The sequence below is a fragment of the Cynoglossus semilaevis genome, chromosome 11 (assembly GCF_000523025.1).
Source record: "Cynoglossus semilaevis isolate Cse_v1.0 chromosome 11, Cse_v1.0, whole genome shotgun sequence".
NCBI lineage: Eukaryota > Metazoa > Chordata > Actinopteri > Pleuronectiformes > Cynoglossidae > Cynoglossus > Cynoglossus semilaevis.
The window spans coordinates 7,138,726-7,157,860 of NC_024317.1; the positions used below are offsets into that span (position 1 = coordinate 7,138,726).

A 19,135-nucleotide genomic window follows, 5' to 3' on the forward strand; every position below is an offset into this window, starting at 1 on the left:
CTATCTATCTATTTCTCTATCTATCTATCTATCTATCTCTCTATTTTCTATCTTTTCTATTTTCATCAGACTCATGAAAGGCAGCAGGTTTGTCATTCTGTGTTCACAGATCTACACTCGTGTCCTGTCTGATTGCTTCGTTGACATCCATTCCGCCTGTTTTCACCGAATATTTGTTTTTGATGAGCTCGTCTGTAAAAAACGGCAGACCTAAAAATAAATATATGAAGTCGTTCCAGAGCAGCATTTTTTGACCTCTAGAGCCACCATGTGGAAGCAGATGGTACATCACCAGACGAAAAACTTCTCCAATTACACACCGACCATACTGACTGTGAGCAGGGACCAAAAAAGTTCATTATCAACACTAAACAAGTGTGTCTTCATCATCATCATCATCATCATCATCATCTTCGGCTGTTTTTCGTTTCAGACAATTATATTTTCAGATTTTCATCTGCTTCTTGTCGGGCGTGTTGACATTCACGTCTTGAACTCTACGCCACGCGGCTCAGAGGAGAGTTTTCTTCCTCTGAAGGAGGAAGAAGAGGAGGAGAGACGAACAGTGGCCACGCTGACCTTCACAATACACAGTCCCCGCAATTAGCAGTGTCCCTGCCGTAAGCAGGCTGCCTCCTCTCCGTCAAACAGAAAACTAACACCATCACTCACTGGAGCAGGCCGGCTGCTGGTAGCATTTCTGCAGCACATAAAGGTCACCTTGTAAAACGCCGGCGACAAGAGCAAAGAAACTGAGAGACTTAAATTAAAATGTGGTCATAATTCGGCCCAGGGAGGAGGTGATCGGAGAGCTTGGTCCTGCCCTCCTGGATTATCAACGCCTGACTGTAATAATGACTGTATTGTCTTTCTGTTTGTCTGTGAGACCTGTAGAAATAAAGTCAAAATAAGAGTGTTGCTTAAAGGCATGAGTTAAGCTAAAATGAGCCATCATTTACAATATAATTGTGAGCAGCACATGCAGAAGGCATTCACTACGTTAAACAGAAAAGATGGAGTTTTCTACCAATGAGTCAAATTGTCTTTTCTTTCATCACAATATGAAGACACTCATGTTTGTAGTTTTTACAAGAAGATTTGTGGCTGAAGGTGTTTCCACATGTTGTTACCTGACGATGTATTAGACACAGTTTGATTGGTGGATAAATGAACTCCTTATAGTGATGTAGACATAGTGAAAGTAAAACTATCCATACAAATATGATTTTATTATGTTCTAGACCAGACATGGCCAAACTAAGGCCCAGGGGCCGGATGCGGCCCATTCAGCTTTTTCATCTGGCCCTCCAAATTTTTCCAAATTATATAATTTATTTTTATTATCATTATGTTCCGTCAAATGACAGAATGCCGCTGCCTCCACTCACAGCTCTAACCCAGGTTTGTCTGTGACAGCCACTGAGACGTGTCTTGTTCCTCCACCGTGACAGTGTAATTAACCTGAGGGCAGGGTTCGGAGTGAGACCCCGTGTACCTGTTGATCCCCGATGGTTACGGCTGCCGGCAGACACCAGGTCAACGCAGAGCATCGCCAAGGCAACGAGGAAGGCCACCTGCAGAGGCCACGCTGACCTCCTCCACAGTTTCATCCTGTGAGTAAAAGGGAGCAAAGGAAGAGGTGGCGGGGTGAGGGGGGCAAGAAAAAAAAAAGATTAGGACCACCGGTAGCCCTCACCCTTAACTCCAAAGTAAAACAACAGCGATGAAGACAGAAAATATTGTTTTTGAAGAAGGAGAAACAAAGTGTAAGGTGAGCAAGGAACGGTCGGAGGGAAAAAAAGAAGAAATGAAAACAGTTGGAAAAAGAAAACTCCCTCTGGCACCGAGACACATTCTGTGTTTATAGAAATAATTCAAACCTATATTTATATTACAAAAGGGGGTTAAAGAAACATTTGGTTATTAAATTACCATTTTCTTATATTCATTACATGTATATTTATTATTATTATTATTATTATTATTATTATTATTATTATTATTATTTGTGTAGAAATTAATGACTGCATATCTCTGTTTATTTTTCAGGGATTTAATATCAGTTCATTGAAAGAAGTAGTTTAAAAAATGTCAACAGGAGTTCTGCTCAATTTTCCATGTCCCACTGTACACAATTAGACCGACATTATTTGCTCAGAGCATTTTAAATTATTATTATTATTATCATTATTATTGTTATTATTATTATGTGGTGAGGGGGTGAGGGGGTGAGGAGGGTGAGGAGGGTGAGGAGGGTGAGGAGGGTGAGGGGATGAGGCGGTGTCTTAATGTGAATCTTCGCGGACGTCATCTCACCTGCTGTCGTCCCTGTGGTGTTTGATTTCTCTTCCACAGACTCGCCGCTCTAAGGACAGGGCGTAGAGGCCATGGCTGCATTCACTTCCACCTCAGCTCTCTCTTGGCCCTTCCTCCTCCTCCTCCACCTCCTCCTCGTCCTCCTCGTGTTCGTGTTTCTTCTTTTCTTCTTCCTCTCCTCAAACAGAAGAAGCCCCTAGAGAGGGAAGTACAAAGACATTCAGTCAGAGAGGTCAGCCTGCCCACGGGCTCCTCGATGGCCTCCGATGGCCTCATAAGGTCTACACACACACACACACACACACACACACACACAGGCAGGCATATAGAAGGGGTTTAGATGTGAAGGCCCAGATTCAGTCAGATCCATTGTTTACAGAAGGTTCACCTACCCCAAGGCTGAATGTGATCCCCACTCCAGTCATCGTACACACACACACACTCACACACACTCACACACACACACACCTCTCCACCAAACTCCCTCATAACCACACACACTCTCACACACCTGGTTTTCCTGGACACAGATGGACAGAGAAGAATTGATTCAGTGGTTTGTTGATGTACATTAGAAAGAAGCTACAGAAAACACAGGCTGGAGCGTTGACTGACAGGAAATCAAATGATCAAACACACACACAGACACACACTCACACACACACACACACACACAGCCCCACACTCAGTCCTTCTGTTTATTTGTTCTCTGTTATCCTGGGTGAATTCAAACAGTGTCAGCGAGCGACAGAAGAGATTTGCTGTTAATTACAGCGGAGTGACAGCTTGTGATGCGCGTGCGCGCACGCACACACGGGCAGACATGCGCAGGGTAAATAACCCCCCACCCCCCACCCCCCCAGCCTTCAGAACCTGTCAACACTGCTCTCTTTACAGAGGAACCAACTCTGCAGCTTCAATGAGAGACAACACACTCACATTAACAACAAAATGTTCTCTCACTCGTCCGACGCGAATTATTCATCACGACTCATCGGAACGCAGCTCAGGGGGGTACAAAAAAAAAGTGTCAACTTCTTCTAGGATAACAGTGTGGTGTCACTGCCCCCTAGTGGTGAACTAACCTACAGACAGAGCAGAACTGAAACGTTCTGAACTGAGAGTAGGTTCTTTTTTTAAAAAAGAACTCCAGAGAGGTGGAGAAGAGTGAAGTCTGAGAGAATAATTGGTGGATGTTTGTGACAACAAAGATGAGTTAACTCTCACAACAACGCCGCGGAGTGAAACAGGTCAGTCTGAGAGACAGGGACGGGAGTACAAGGAAGACAAAAGAGACGGAGAAATAATGAGAGGACAGGAAACGATTACAATGGATAATACGGTGTGTTAGCATTAATGCTGCATTAATAAGGGACGGTATGAGCTTTGTGCGGAGGAAGTGGAATGCAAATGTGGGAACTGTTTCACAAAAACAGAGTATATGATTAGTTTGTTTGTTTCCTCCTAGTGTATTTGTCTCCGTTCAGTATGGATGCGTTTGTTTTTCATTAAGTACAGTATATAAAATGTGTGTGTGCGTATGTGCCAGTATGTGTGGGTGCAGTGATTGGGTATTCCACACAGGAGAGCAGCAGCAGCTTATTTCTTATTCTCTTTTTAAAGGCTGGGCTACGGTGCGCATTTTTATCTGCTTTGTTCTCTGATACACTCATTAACAGGGCACAACAGTATGTGTGTGTGTGTGTGTGTGTGTGCATGTGTGTGTGGTCCCCACATGTGGCTCATCGTCGATGACCTCAGGGACGAAACGTCTCATATTTTTGCAGCCATGTTGTGACCTTTGCTGAGATCTCCCACCTATGTTCAGACTGTGGCCTTAAAATGTAGAGAAAATGAGAGCAGAATTATGAACTGTTTCCACAAGAGATGGCAGACTTTAAAAAACAGAAAGAAAAACAATACGCATGCATTAGTAATGCACTAAAGTCATCAGGCCAAGGGTTAAGAATTTTTAATTTCTGCCCATGTTAATTTTTTTGTTTTCCATTAAATTCGCCAAAACATGAGCTCATTTGTAAATTTCAACACTCCACAAAAAGTTGCTATAAGGTCAAGATTCTGTCAATTTAAAAAAAGCTGATGGCGATTTGGACTGTTTTTATTTTGTTTTTCCACTCCTATGTTCAGCGATGCAAAGTTTTTAAGGTGTTGTTCTGTGTTGTTCCTCTGTGTAGAGGTCACTTTAACACACTCTGCATTAGAAGCATCAACAAGCATCAATGTACAGACACATCAAGTCTCACCTCTTTATAAAATACTTCCTCCCTTCTATCCCTCACTGTTCAGGTCTCAGGGTTGAAGGTCTAGTGTGTGTCATTTCTAGCGGTAATCACGCTGGACACGCCGGAACTCATTGACATGCAACTGGATCGGCCCAGGCCGCCCACAGATCTATCTTTGTGCCCTGCATCCAAACAGCATCATCTGCCTGTGCTACTCCAGCACGAGTGCATGCAAATTCATCTTAGCACGTTGTTAACGGTCGGTGTGCGGAGACCAGTGGACGATTTTACTGCAACGTTCTGGACGTGTGTGTGACGTACGTTAGCAGTAAAAACACCCCTTTGTGAATGTACGCTCACACTGACAAAGTGTGTGTTTACAGAATAGTCAAAACATGTTTCAGTCATAAAAATCCAACAGAGGATGAGATCTGCCTCAGAACTTTTTGACTTGTTTTTCTCGATGTAAAGTTCTACACTTGGTTCATCAATAGACTTGTTCTTGTCACTCATTTAAGGCACAAATACTGAATATTGGGGGGACACATCTCGGTGACTAACGAAGCAGCATGAAAGTTTTAAGAAATGACAAATTAAAATAAACTGAAATGATGGCGCAAAAACAAAATCCTTCCCAGCAACTCACTGAGTGTATTCACAGGCACGTCACCATCAACTCTTGACTCCTAATGAGCACAGAGCTCATCCTCGGAGCTCCGTTCAAGGCAAAACCACTCGTCTACTTCCATTACTGGCAGCTGACGTACAGCGTGCTGCTTTAATATTAAGGGTTAATGGTGAATTTTAAATCAGTGCATTTCAAAAACACGGAGCCGGAGTTACGTTAAAGTTTGTTCAAACATTTAAGTTAAAGGTGAAGAGAGAGTGAAATTTGATGATGGTCGAATCCCTCAACTGACTGACAAAGAAAATAGACCTCAGTTCTTATTGAAGTCATGACACACTCAAACACGTCACTGGAAAAGAATCGGAAAATTATTGTTTTTTTAATTTTGACCCCGGTCTCTTTGAATTTAGTTAAATATTTGAAAAGTAAAATAACGTCTCCATTGTTTTTTGCTTGTTAGAGTTCAGTTTTAGATGGTTTGGCTGATAGGTTGATAAAGACATTCAGAGAAGGCTGTGGTCAGTTCAGAGTTTCCACTGTACTACCTCCTGAATGGTCGTAGACAGTGGAGAAAAGCATCTATGTAAGCTTGACTTAAAATACTTAGCTATGTCCATTTTTGTTGTTAAAATTAAGAAAAAATAGACTTTTTGGCACGCCAACATTTAAACACAGTAAAATCCCATATAATCATTTCCTGAAAAAGTCTTCAAAAATAAAACTTTCTCAAAAATGACCAGAAATGCACTCATTTTCCTCAAAATACTAAGCTATGTTCATTTTTGTCGTTAAAATAAAAAAAACAACTTTTTGTTAAACCGCTGAACTGCTGTAAATGAAAGAAGACGCGGGAGAAGATTCATGGACCTGGTAACAGAGCACAGTGGGTGTAACTGTAGAGGAGCGGTGGGACAGGATGAGGTGGAGGGAGATGATCCTCTGTGGTGGAGGGAGCAGCTAAAAAAGAAAAGTTTACTGACAGCTGGATAATGTAAAGAGACAGAAGGTTCTGTAGGGACACAGTGGCCAGAGAGTGAGTCCAACGATCTCATATCAGGGCACGTGATTGACGTCATCAGGAGTAAGTGATGCGTCCCTGAATCCAGAGGTTTTAATCTCAGATACAGAACAAACTGAATTCCTGCCTTGGAGTTGTATGAAACGTGAGCTGTGCGTGTGTGAGATCTCGGACCTCACAAGCTTCCCACCACTAAATCTCAGCGTGCTGATATTTTTCCAGCTCACAGACACAGACGCAGCAGAGAAAAAGCATATCAGTGTAAAACAAAGTGCATCTCCCCAAGGCGGAAAGATATTGAAAATGAAACGAGTGAAAGCACAAAGCCCAGTGGAATCTTATGTGAAGCGTTTCAAATTTCTGCCGATATGCGCAGTATTAACATTCGGTTAGTGTGTCTCCGTGGGTGTGTAATATTCCGCTGCTCGTATCCATATATTTGTCTACCTCCGACTCACACACCATTACTGCTCCATGCCATCTCCTCTGGGTCACCGGGCAGACACAGCCAGTCCAGACCACTGCCCACAGATGTACTTTCTGCACAAACTTAAATGGAGGCAGCGGCGTGTCCATTTTCCTAGCCTCTCGTGATCAGTCCACTCATTTTCTGCTTGTTGTTTATTGTTGCGTCTCTGACTGTTGCTCCTGGGTATCACTGTTTTTCTCTCTTTTCCTTCTGTTTTGATTTGATTTTTATTCACGCTTGAGAGAGGCTTAATGGAGGTTAATGTAGGACAGAAGTACTTCACTTGACACCATGTTTACTGTAGTAGTATTACCAAAAGAGGATGGAGGTTGTCTAATTATCTCCAGCATTTTTTAAGACGTCACATTTTATGACATCAGGCCTTGGTTAGACATGAGAGTCTTACAGATAATTTGAATGTGTTGTGTAATGATTTTCTCAGCTTTGGTTTCGACTGTGTATTTGTCACATTATAATATATACAATAATACAGTGTTTCCCAAACTTTTTTTCCGGGGACCCACATTTTAAAAGTCACAAACCATTGCGACCCAAGTCAATAGACATTATTCATAAACTCCTGGGAAACAATGATGCAAGACATCCCCCAAAAAAATCTTTTGCGACCCACCTGAGGGTCGTGACCCAGTCTTTGGGAAACAATGCAGTAATTTACTGCAGTATAGGTTTTCAAAGGTCACGCACATTCAGTAGTAGTTTCTGCCTCTGGTCTTTACACCAGAACACATTTTTCCATGTTACTGACAGTAGGTGGCGATAGACCTAGATTATTAGTTAGGTCTAGCTGGGAAAACATTGTTTAAAAAGTGACAGACCGGGGCTGTTTAAGGAGTTCAGCACCAACAGGCCGATCAATAAAAAGAAGTCCATGGTTTGCGACCATTCATTATGGTCAAAACTTCTCATTGTATTTTAATACTAAACTAACTGTATATGTTTAGTGTGATGTGAACCAGATCCGGGCGTGGCCCGGAGAAGACTGACGGGTCTCCGGCTTCTGATGATTGGATGCTGCTGTGTAACACAGTGAAGGTTCAGAGGCCATCTGAGGGAGATAAAATAACATTGGCCTCTGTTTACTGCTGTCAGCGCTCGCCCACACACACACAGATACACAAACTCCACCTCCCCAACTGTATTGTTAACTCTAATAAACCAACAAGCAATTAAGTGAAGGATCCAGTGTTTGGTAAAAATGTCCATAAGGAGGAAAAAAGGACGGAGCAGAGTTGAAGTCTGAATCCAGGGCCATTATCCTGCCTCAGTATTGACTGCAGACTTCAGTGAAATGGCCTTGGCTCTCAGGTACCATTACAGATCGATTGATCGGACTGCACTTAAGGCCAAATCCCACCTTGTTGCACAAGCAATCGCCCAAGGATCCGGTGACCATTAAATGCATGTGTCCACGTGTGTGTATGTGTGGAACGTGTGCGTGTCTGTTAGTCTGTCTGTCTCTCATTCTATCTATCTATCCATCCATCCATCCATCCATCTATCATCCATCCATCCATCCATCCATCCATCCATACATCCATCCATACATACATACATCCATCCATCCATCTATCCATCCATCCATCCATCCATCCATCTATCCATACATCCATCCATCCATCCATCCATACATCCATACATCTGACAGCTATCCTTGTTAACACAAACACTCGGCTTCACTAAGTCAGACTAAGTCCAGTCTCTGTCGAACAGCTAACAGGCTAAACAGGAAGCAGCAGAGATGACGACGCTGAGATTTTCACAGGATTAGAAATGAGAGTGATTCACTGTGGCAGGAGGGAACACCCAACCAGGGGTCAACAATGACTAACTTCTAGGGAAATGTGGCCTGGGAACGATGACTGCAAATTCATAACGCTGTAAAAACGTCACACTCTGTGTTGGCTAATGAATATTTAAGTTTGTGAGTGGGTTAAAGGCAGAGGAGAAACTGTGTAAAATAACAAGTCAATCTGTTTTTCTTTTTCAGAGGAACTTTGAATGACTGAAAACCAGGAGTGACACACACTTGAGACATTCAACATTCCCAAGACACACTGTTGAGTGCAGAATTTATCAACATATCAACATTTTTAAAATTATGATAGACTATTTTTGAACGGCTACATGCTAGGATTTCATTTATTTATTTCTGCTGATTAACTCTGCTGTCTAAGGGTCTGCTGTCTAAGGTGACAGACCGTGCAGGTCTTTAACCTGGGAGCACAGACAGAGGGGGTCAGTAACAGTTACAAACACACGCCCCTGAACACAACGCCCCTGTGGCCACGTGCGGTACTGCCTGAGTCTCAGCTGTCATTTTCTTCTCTAGGTTGTTGTCTTGAAGCCAGAGAGTGTGAACAGGAGCCCGCGGTCAGAGCAGCTCTCGCTAACAGAGCCGCAGCTGTAAAATGCAGCGCCCTCTAATAAAGCAATAACAGGCTATTAAAAGTCAGTGTCCCTGTGGTCTGCAAGATGGATGGAAAGGTGGAGAGAAAAGGAGACACTTTTAAATGTACCCCCCAACACACACACAGACACAGACACAGACACAGACACAGACACACTCACTGTGGCAGTTTTTGCCCCCTCTCTGCTGAACTGTGTGTCTCAATGATCAATGTCTTCTCTATTGTATTAATGTATCATATTTACTGAGGACAGCCTGGTTTTAGTCTGAGAAAATGAAAGGCTGTGATTGAGAGCAGTGGACTGTTGGTCATACTGACTATTCTAACAGTAGTGAATACTACAAATACATCTGGGTTTCTTTTCACTCATTTACCATTCTTACTGTTATCTCATCATTTATTCTACAATGACTTTCCTACTTTCATTATTTAATAGTTTCCTTCTATTCAGTTTTTTCCTTCCTTTTTCTCTTCCTTCCTTCTACTTTCCTTCCATCCTTCCTTCTTTTCTTCCTTCCTTGCTTTCTTCCCGCCTTCTTCCCATCTTTCCTTGCTTCTATCCTTCCTTCCTTCCCTCCTTGCTTCCTTCATTCCTTCCTTGCTTTTTTCTTTCCTTCCTTCCTTCCTCCCATCCTTCCTTCTTTCCTCCTTCCCGCCTTCCTTCCCTTCTCTCATCCTTCCTTATTTCCTTCCTTCCTTCCTTCCTTCCTTCTTTCCTTCCTTCCTTCCTTCTTTCCTTATTTCCTTCCTTCCTCTCATCCTTCCTTCTTTCCTTTCTTCCTTCCTTCTTTCCTTCCTTCCTTCCTTTCTTCCTTCCTTCCTTCCTTCCTTCCTTCCACCCTTCCTTCCTTCCTTCCTCTCATCCTTCCTTATTTCCTTCCTTCCATCCTTCCTTCCTTCCTCTCATCCTTCCTTCTTTCCTTCCTTCCTTCCTTCCTCTCCTCCTTCCTTCTTTCCTTCTTTCCTTCCTTCCTTCCTTCTTTCCTTATTTCCTTCCTTCCTCTCATCCTTCCTTCTTTTCTTCCTTCCTTGCTTTCTTCCCGCCTTCTTCCCATCTTTCCTTTCTTCTATCCTTCCTTCCTTCCCTCCTTGCTTCCTTCATTCCTTCCTTGCTTTTTTCTTTCCTTCCTTCCTTCCTCCCATCCTTCCTTCCTTCCTTCCTTCCTTCCACCCTTCCTTCCTTCCTTCCTCTCATCCTTCCTTATTTCCTTCCTTCCATCCTTCCTTCCTTCCTCTCATCCTTCCTTATTTCCTTCCTTCCTTCCATCCTTCCTTCCTTCCTCTCATCCTTCCTTCTTTCCTTCCTCCCTTCCTTCCTTTCTCGCATCCTTCCTTATTTCCTTCCTTCCTTCCTTCCCTCCTTCCTTCCTTCCTTCCTTCCTTCCACCCTTCCTTCCTTCCTTCCTCTCATCCTTCCTTCCTTCCTTCCTTCCTTCCACCCTTCCTTCCTTCCTTCCTCTCATCCTCCCTTCCTTCCTTCTTTCCTTCCTTCCTTCCATCCTTCCTTCCTTCCTTCCTCTCATCCTTCCTTCTTTTCTTCCTTCCTTGCTTTCTTCCCGCCTTCTTCCCATCTTTCCTTGCTTCTATCCTTCCTTCCTTCCCTCCTTGCTTCCTTCATTCCTTCCTTGCTTTTTTCTTTCCTTCCTTCCTCCCTCCCATCCTTCCTTCTTTCCTCCTTCCCGCCTTCCTTCCCTTCTCTCCTCCTTCCTTATTTCCTTCCTTCCTTCCATCCATCCTTCCTTCCTTCCTCTCATCCTTCCTTCCTTCCTTCCTTCCTCTCATCCTTCCTTCTTTCCTTCCTTATTTCCTTCCTTCCTTCCATCCATCCTTCCTTCCTTCCTTCCTCTCTTCCTTCCTTCTTTCCTTCTTTCCTTCCTTCCTTCCTTCTTTCCTTATTTCCTTCCTTCCTCTCATCCTTCCTTCTTTCCTTCCTTCCTTCCTTCTTTCCTTATTTCCTTCCTTCCTCTCATCCTTCCTTCTTTCCTTCCTTCCTTCCTTTCTTCCTTCCTTCCTTCCTCTCATCCTTCCTTCTTTCCTTTCTTCCTTCCTTCTTTCCTTCCTTCCTTCCTTTCTCTCATCCTTCCTTATTTCCTTCCTTCCATCCTTCCTTCCTTCCTCTCATCCTTCCTTCTTTCCTTCCTTATTTCCTTCCTTCCTTCCATCCATCCTTCCTTCCTTCCTCTCATCCTTCCTTCTTTCCTTTCTTCCTTCCTTCTTTCCTTCCTTCCTTCCTTTCTCTCATCCTTCCTTATTTCCTTCCTTCCATCCTTCCTTCCTTCCTTCCTCTCATCCTTCATTCCTTCCTTCATTCCTTCCTTCCCTGCAAATCACCCAATCATCTTTTTCCAAACAGAGAATGTGAAAAACCTGAACAGGAAATGATTCCACCTCGTTATAAAACATAGTTTCCACAAACCCACTCCCCAGTCTTTGTTCCTTCTTGTAAAAGGAATAAAGGAAGTGTGTGTTTGCCAGAGTGTGTGTGTGTGTGTGCTGGTGAGTGTGTGTGTGTGTGTCCTTGTATCGAATGGCAGCCCGCAGCCAAACAGAAGCAGACCGAAGCTCTGACAGCTTCTCTCTGGAGAGCAGCAGCATTTCACTGTGCTTTGTGCCCAAATTATGATTAATGGAAAATAAACAACCTTGATGTGGAGCCCGTCCTGATTTTCTATGAGCTTCGACCTCAGTGCAGCGGCTGTTGTTGCTCCTTCAGACGCAGACAAACGGGCACAAACACAAACTCACACTCAACTCCATTCTGGGTCTCCTGAGGTTTTCACACGACACCTTTAAATCAGTGGACACGCTGATGAAGTTCACTCACTTCCATAGAACATCTCTGAACGTCTGAACTCATCTGTGCTAATGTAGAAAATCAGCTGTTTTAACAAAGGTTTTGAAAAGGTTCAAACATTAGATCTTTATCAACTAGACGAAGCTTAAAAACAGTGTGGGCTAAAAATATCTTTAATAGGTAAAAATGAACCAGAATATGCAACAACAAAAAAAAAGCTAATACTGAATAGATTAAATTTAAATGTTAATTTTTTCTTTTCATTTTGGGTGAGGAAGCTTTTTCGTAGCTTCAGTTTCTTGGGAGGTTCAAATTAAAGTCTGTTTAAAAATGTAATTATTTAATTATTTTGAATAATTAAAATTTGAATTCAATACAAAGTTGTATGATTGCTTCAAATAAACCTTTTTTTTTTTTTTTTTTACATGGAACACTGGACACCTCTAAATTCCTCACCCACTTCTCTGCACACAGGAAACTCTTACTGTACAGTACATGCTGACAAACCAACATCTTGATTACATCAGTCTCCTCGGCTGCTAATGACCAGCTTGTGCATAATTATTTTAATCACCATATGTGCCATGCTTGTAAAGCTGACATCCAAAAGGGGAGAGAGGGGAGAGAAGAGGGGAGAGAAGAGGGGAGAGGGAGCTCAGCACAAAGAGGAAACGGAGAAAATGCAGAAAGGAGAAAAGCAGGAAGTTTACACACAGGAGTTGGAGAGTGAAATGAAACGAACTCCAGCAGAAGGTAATGGGGGGATGAGGGAGGGGGGACAAAACACAGACAAAGACAGTGGCGAAGATGGAGAGAGAGAAAAAGAGTGAAAGAAAGGAAGGCAGATCAATTGTTCATTTTACAAAGTCACTGAAACGTGTCAGCTGTGTCAATAAGTGAATTAATTTGTCTGTGGGTCTCTGGAGCATGACACCACATCACTCTGCTCCCGCAAGACAAGCAGGGCCGCTGACGCTGACGCTCACACACACACACACACACTCACACACACACACCGTAGCAGCAGTGACTCTGAACAATCAGAGGCAGAAATCAAGAACAACTACGCTGACAAATTACGTTTTCATGTAATTGAAAATATTCTGACCAAGGACAGATAGTCGGACTGGAGTAAGATTTTCAATCAATAGCCTCAAATCAACCGGGGGCCGATGCCCCCACCCACTCACCCACCCACCACAATCACAGGGCCAAAATAATATCCACAAGAACCAGACTACACCATCCAATCACGGGCCGGACGTGTGCAGATCATGGACCAGAAGTGTCCCACAGGCCAGGAGTTGGAGGCCCCTGGTATCAATCCTTACACTGGTCTCCACTAGGGAAGTAACAATGCATCGTGAACGGATTAGAAATCGATAAAAATGAGTCAAAATTGGCATCGGTTGAAATTAAAAAGTCATGCATCAAGGTGTAAGGAGTAGGCTGCAAAAAGTCAGTGGTCATACCATGTGACTACACACTCTAGTACAGTAGGTGGCGGCATGTGCTTTACTGTGTATTTTCCTCTAAACTATTATTTTATATTCTAATAATTTTAACAACATGAAATTATAACTTTAACAAATGACAATGTGTCTTGTCAAAGAGAGGGGGGAGGGGAGAGGGGGAGTGTGTTTATGTTTGTTTGCCTTAAATATATTTTGCTGGTCAATAGGTGCAAAACTAACTTCACACTTACTAACTGTGATGATTTCTAAAACTCATCATTACAGTGAACAGTGATTTCCCTCCGGACTCAACAGAACAAACAACAATGTTCTTCTGTGCGGCCACCGGGTGTTACTTCACAGGAATCATTTATGCTATTTTAATCCGGAAATGTGCAAATGTTCCACATTCTGGACGAGTTACAGTAAATACAAAGTGGACACACACACACACACACACACACACACAGAGGCAGGCGGTGATTCCTCATGGGAGACTATTGTCCGCTGGTGACTGACATCAGTCAGACACCAAGAGAGACCCTCGGCCGCCGGCCGCCCGCTGTTTCTATTACAAAGCCATCAACCCTGAAAATACACACACACACACACACACACACACACACTCACTCACACACTCCTTTGCTCTGACAGATTTCCCTGACTGTTCATAAACTCCTGCCTGTTAAAGCCTTTCTTTTCCACACCATTTCAGTCCAGTTCCACGATCAACATCCCATAATTAAAGACTATGTGATGCTTCTATTTTGTTTTTGTTTTTTTATGACAGCTTATTAGATATCTTTATCATCTTCTTTCTTCACTGGGAGTGATGATAATCCAGTTGAGATGATGAAGAACCACGCCACTGTCAAATAGAATTCCCTTTTTCAGGTTCAGATAAAATAGAAAATATATTATTCTTGGTATATAATTTTTTTAACACAACAAATAATTATGACCTCCATAAATAGTAAAAGAGGAATAAAAGGATTTTAAAGGGTTTCTGCTTCTCTATATTTGAAGAATCATAGCATTTGAAGAGCACACTCAATGGTTTTGGGGAAAAAAGATACAAAAAAAAAAAAAAAAAAAAATCAACTGATCAATGCCAAAAGAATGCGGTGGGTGTAAATAAAAGCGGTATTTAAATAATAACACCCTCACACTGAGCCATTTTGGAGTGGACAATTTCAGATGAAGTCCCTGACGGAGTCTCAGTGTGTGCTCAGACATCAACAGTCTGTGTGTGTGGTTCTGTTCTGCAGGGTCCAGGTTTTGGACCAGAGTCCAGTAGTCATAGACTCAGAGACCAAGGATATCCAGAACAGTCACAGCCACACGTAGACCCTCATTGGTTGGTAGATGAAGGTATGGTCCACAGAGATTTAGATTTCAAGAGTCCGACCGAGGCAGGATGGAGCAGATGGAGGTTGAAAGAATGAGGTAAATGATGATGATACGAATGACAGCAGTTAATGAAAGGTTTACACCTGTGTGTCACTATCAGCTGTGCTGTGAAGTCACACTGTGGTCAAACAGTGTGATTTTCAATGTCAGTGATCGCGATGAACATGATAAGAAATGATCAGATCAGAGGAGGAGCTGACGTTGACCAGCTCGGAGATCAAGTTGACAAGAAAGAAAGGATTGAGATGGTTTAAAATGTGAAGGTGGAGATGTCACGTTAAAGAAAGAGATGACGGAAGAGGAGGAGACAGGAAAGAGTCCTTCGTCAGACAGGGGTTGACCCTCGCCGCTCCTCAAGAAGACCACCGTGACATCCTTCGCAGCAGAACTCCTGCCACGAAGAACACCAGACTCTTTTTCATTATCCTGCAAACAGTCGCTCACACTCTACGGTTTACAGCACGTCTCCCAGCTGTCGCTGGGGAGCGAACAGGTGCCTGCTGTCACACACACACAGAGACAAACACACACACAAATATAAATATATGAGACGAGGCAGCAGATCGAGGACTGAACCTGTTCAGTTGCATTTATTACACAGGGAGGAAGGAGGAGATATTTGTCAGTTGTCAAAAACACAACAGAAAAATATCAACCAGTCGTTTTAAATCCCTGTGTCACGTCAACAATGGGCGAGAGTTGTCGTGTAAATGTGACGTTATACAGTTTGTTATGATGAATCTAAGCAAAGGTGTTGGGGGGGGGGGTTAGTGGGTGTCTCAAAGTCAAATGAACTGCTACATTATTTCCTCAGAGAGCCACATGTTGGATGTTCAATAAATATAATAGAAAATCTGTTGTTGGTTTATTGTACTAAACATTAAACATACAATTTCCCCTAAATGATCAACTAAAGAATTTTAATGAACAGATTTTTAAAAAATGACCTCAAACTATTGCTTATGTTTAGTTGTGGGCTGGATTTGCACTGTTTGCGGGCCACTTCTGGCCCACAGGCCAGGAGTTTAAAGCATAAAGCCAGTGGTGTTGAAGCGTATGCAGGACACGCTGGCCTCACTGTCACTGACTGACTCCCATATTGTAGAGCAGATGACGAGAATCTTACACAATTATAAAAAGAACATCACAACCTCACACGTTTGAAACGATTTTAGTCTTGAAGATGTTAAAACAAAATCAGGATAAAAGGATTGGTGAGTTACATATACAAAAAAAAACATTCATTTTTGGTGTGACTAATGTGGACAGAGTGGGGGCGGGGGGGATGATGATGGTGGTCGCAGAATTGGACTTTACAACCCCATTACAAAAATAAAATAATAATCAAAAATATCCAAATAAAGCAGAGGATGGAGCCGAGTACTTAAATGAAGTAATAAATACATTCGTTTTCTTAGCCATTAAGATTCATGACTTTGTTACAGGATAATTAAAAAGATTAATCTTCAGGTTGGTAATGTTGGCTCCTAATAAAGAACTCTGAGCGGATCTGAGTGTTGGTGATAAGTGATACAGATACTTCTGCGATAAATGGCACAGACCGGTCAATTCTTCAGCTCTAGGTAGATTTTTTGGTTTTTTTTTTTTTTGCAAATGCTGGTTAATTGTGGCCTGGAACAGCAGCCCAATGAATTTAAATTATTCAGCGAGTAAAATCCAATCATGTGTGGATTTCTAAAGCCAACAGTGAAGGTGAGAATGATAGTATTTCAACTGTAGTAGTCAATATACCGTTAGGTTCATTCATCCACAGACTGACTTTTTAGGAGGATATCACACATTACACTTCAGCCACCAACACCGTCTGAACTTTGACCTTTTCCTTACACGGCAGCGTGACCTCTGTCCGGCTGTGGTTTTGTGGTCGAGACTGTAAACATATCCACGGCCTGCACATGCTCATTGATCTAATATCTCTGCTCCTTCCATTAGAGTCACGGATCTCCTGATGGAGAGGAGAGGAGAGGAGACACCAGGCCCTGAGTGGATTTCCTCTCAACCAGATTTGAAGAGGAGGCGAGCGAAGGTGCTAGCATCCGCCGCTTCTTTGAGACGCCAATTCATGCTCTCTGACTCGAGGCGCCCGGAGGCTGACAGGATCATGAAAACTCGTCCAGGCCACTGTCATTTTTACAAATGAGGGGCCTTTCTCCATCTCTCTGCCCGTGGCAGGTTGAAAATGCCTCTTTTCTCTTTTCTCTTTTCTCCTCCACTCCTCCTCCTCTCACTTGGGAAGTAGCCATTCATCACAGTCAATCTGTTAATGCCAGTCTGTGTACGTGTGTGTGTGAGAAGAGTGTGTGTGAAGGTGATCTCTAATCTGTCATACCACTGTCACCTCACCAGTTCTACACCACTGACTCTTGCTTATTCATCCAGCGTATCACCGGGAACGCCACGGACGAGCACAGATGGCACTCAAGCATCTGCGCTGTCGCGCTCTGATCAGACAAGTGCCACGATTAGAAAGATCATTTCTCTTTTTTTTTCCTATTACATTTTAATGCAACCAATAAACCGTCAAACCTGAGTCCACTCAGTTCACTGCAGGACCCCCCCCCCTCACCCCCTCCCCTCGGTCTAACAATGCAGTATTCGTGCATTTAGCTTAAAATATCGTTTAAAAAAGTAAAGTGACAAATGAAAAATGGTCAAATGAAACATGCCCCCAGATATTAGAAAAAATCAACTACAGTACAAAATGTAGTATTATTGGATACAATCTGCTGAGTTTGTTGTTCTATTCCTGACTATAATTAACACAAAAAAACATGTAAATAAGCACAAAATGTGACCTAGTCACAGCCTCATGGAAAAACAGGCGGAAATGCTCTGCTGGTTTTATGGACAAGAGTGTGTGAAAATAACCTCCTGCTCACACGGTGTACACCTACAGTTAACATTTTCCTGTCAGAGCTGCGGTCTCAGCTGTAAAGTTAAAAATCTGCTGCAAAACATCTGGACAGAAAGTCAAACAGACAGTGGTATTTGAGTCCGACTAAAAAATGTGTTGGAAATGAGAGCTGTATGTTTGGAGGTGAACTTCACAGACACTACATCAGAGGAGAACACGCAGAACACGTCGTGTGGTCGAAGCATCAGATTCACAGCCTATAGAACCAGGATAGCCTTTACGTAAATCCCGCAGAAACTTTTCTGGTCTGTTTGCTGGGTCGACTTCACCGACGTAGACTGTAAAGTGCTAGCTCTGCTCATTTCTTATATGCAGTCTATGGATACGTCTCTCTTCCCATTAAGGATTATGGGACGGTGTCCTTTTCATATGAGTATTTCAACCTCAAAAAAAAAAAAACTTTTGAAGAATGCTTTTTATACATGTGACATTTTCTTTCTTTTGCACAGAAAGAGCTGATACACACACTTCCACTATGCAAAGTTTCTCCTAGTTACAGACAAAGAGCAACCTCAGTCATTTCACACACACACAACACACACACAGGCTGCCTTTTCACAGAGGGAGAGAGAGAGAGAGGATGGGGAGAGAGGGAGAGATAGAGAGAATCCTCAGCTCATCTCTCACAAACATTTCCCTCTGTCCCCCCAGCTCATTTCTCTCACCTCCCTCGCCTCGTCCTCCGCCCCAAAGCCCGGCACCCCCCTCCCCCCCCCCCCCGGTTCTCAGTCAGTCATCTCAAACAGCCCTGCGGGGGATAAACAGATGGGGGGCGGGGGGTGGACCTGAGGTGGACCGGATATGTGTGTGTGTGTGTGTGTGTGTGTGTGTGTGTGTGTGTGCTAAGAGGGAAGAAGTGGACAAAAGGTGACAGAGACCGGGAATAAGTCTCTTCACTGCGGGACGAGAAGAACGCACTCAGATCGGATTGCCATACAGGTGTGTGAGAGTGTGTCTCTGTAGGACAGCTGGGGGACAGGAGGGGGGACAGGGGAGGACGGGGGGGGGGTCAGAGTAATCTCCCCAGGATTAAGAGTGCTGCCCCTGTGTTAATGTGACTGTCAATGAGAATTAAGTCCGTCGGGCCCCCCCCCCCCCCCCCCCTCTCTCTCTCTCTCTCTCTCTCTCTCCACTGGTGTCCTCGCTGTCACACTAATGACACCGTTTTCTGCGGAGTGTCAGTGCCGTGCGCCGAAAACAATAAGGGAATAATTACTCCCTCTGTATGTGTAGAGTCTCTCTCTCTCTCTCCCTCTCCCTCTCCCTCTCTCTATCTGTACAAATTGCACACTCCATAAGAGCGATGGGCAGAGATGGAGAAAGAGGAGACCGGTGAAGAAGAGGAGGAGTGGAGACAAGAATGACTAACAATTAATACAGGGTAGGGGTTGGCTCTCCATTAAAATGCACCAAGTAACCCCCCACCCCACCCCCCCGCC

General features: G+C 43.4%; 1 protein-coding gene across 1 annotated transcript in view; it reads right to left on the reverse strand.

The window, feature by feature from the left end:
- LOC103386184 (protein FAM19A4-like) overlaps positions 1–19,135 on the reverse strand; it is a 41,774-nt gene that overhangs the window by 17,577 nt on the left and 5,062 nt on the right. The window contains exons 2-3 of the mRNA XM_008320339.3: positions 2,317–2,512; positions 1,496–1,611 (exon numbers count right to left, since the gene is read on the reverse strand). Coding sequence (XP_008318561.1) covers positions 1,496–1,610 — 115 coding nt within the window. The 5' untranslated portion in view covers position 1,611; positions 2,317–2,512. The remainder of the gene's footprint in view (positions 1–1,495; positions 1,612–2,316; positions 2,513–19,135) is intronic.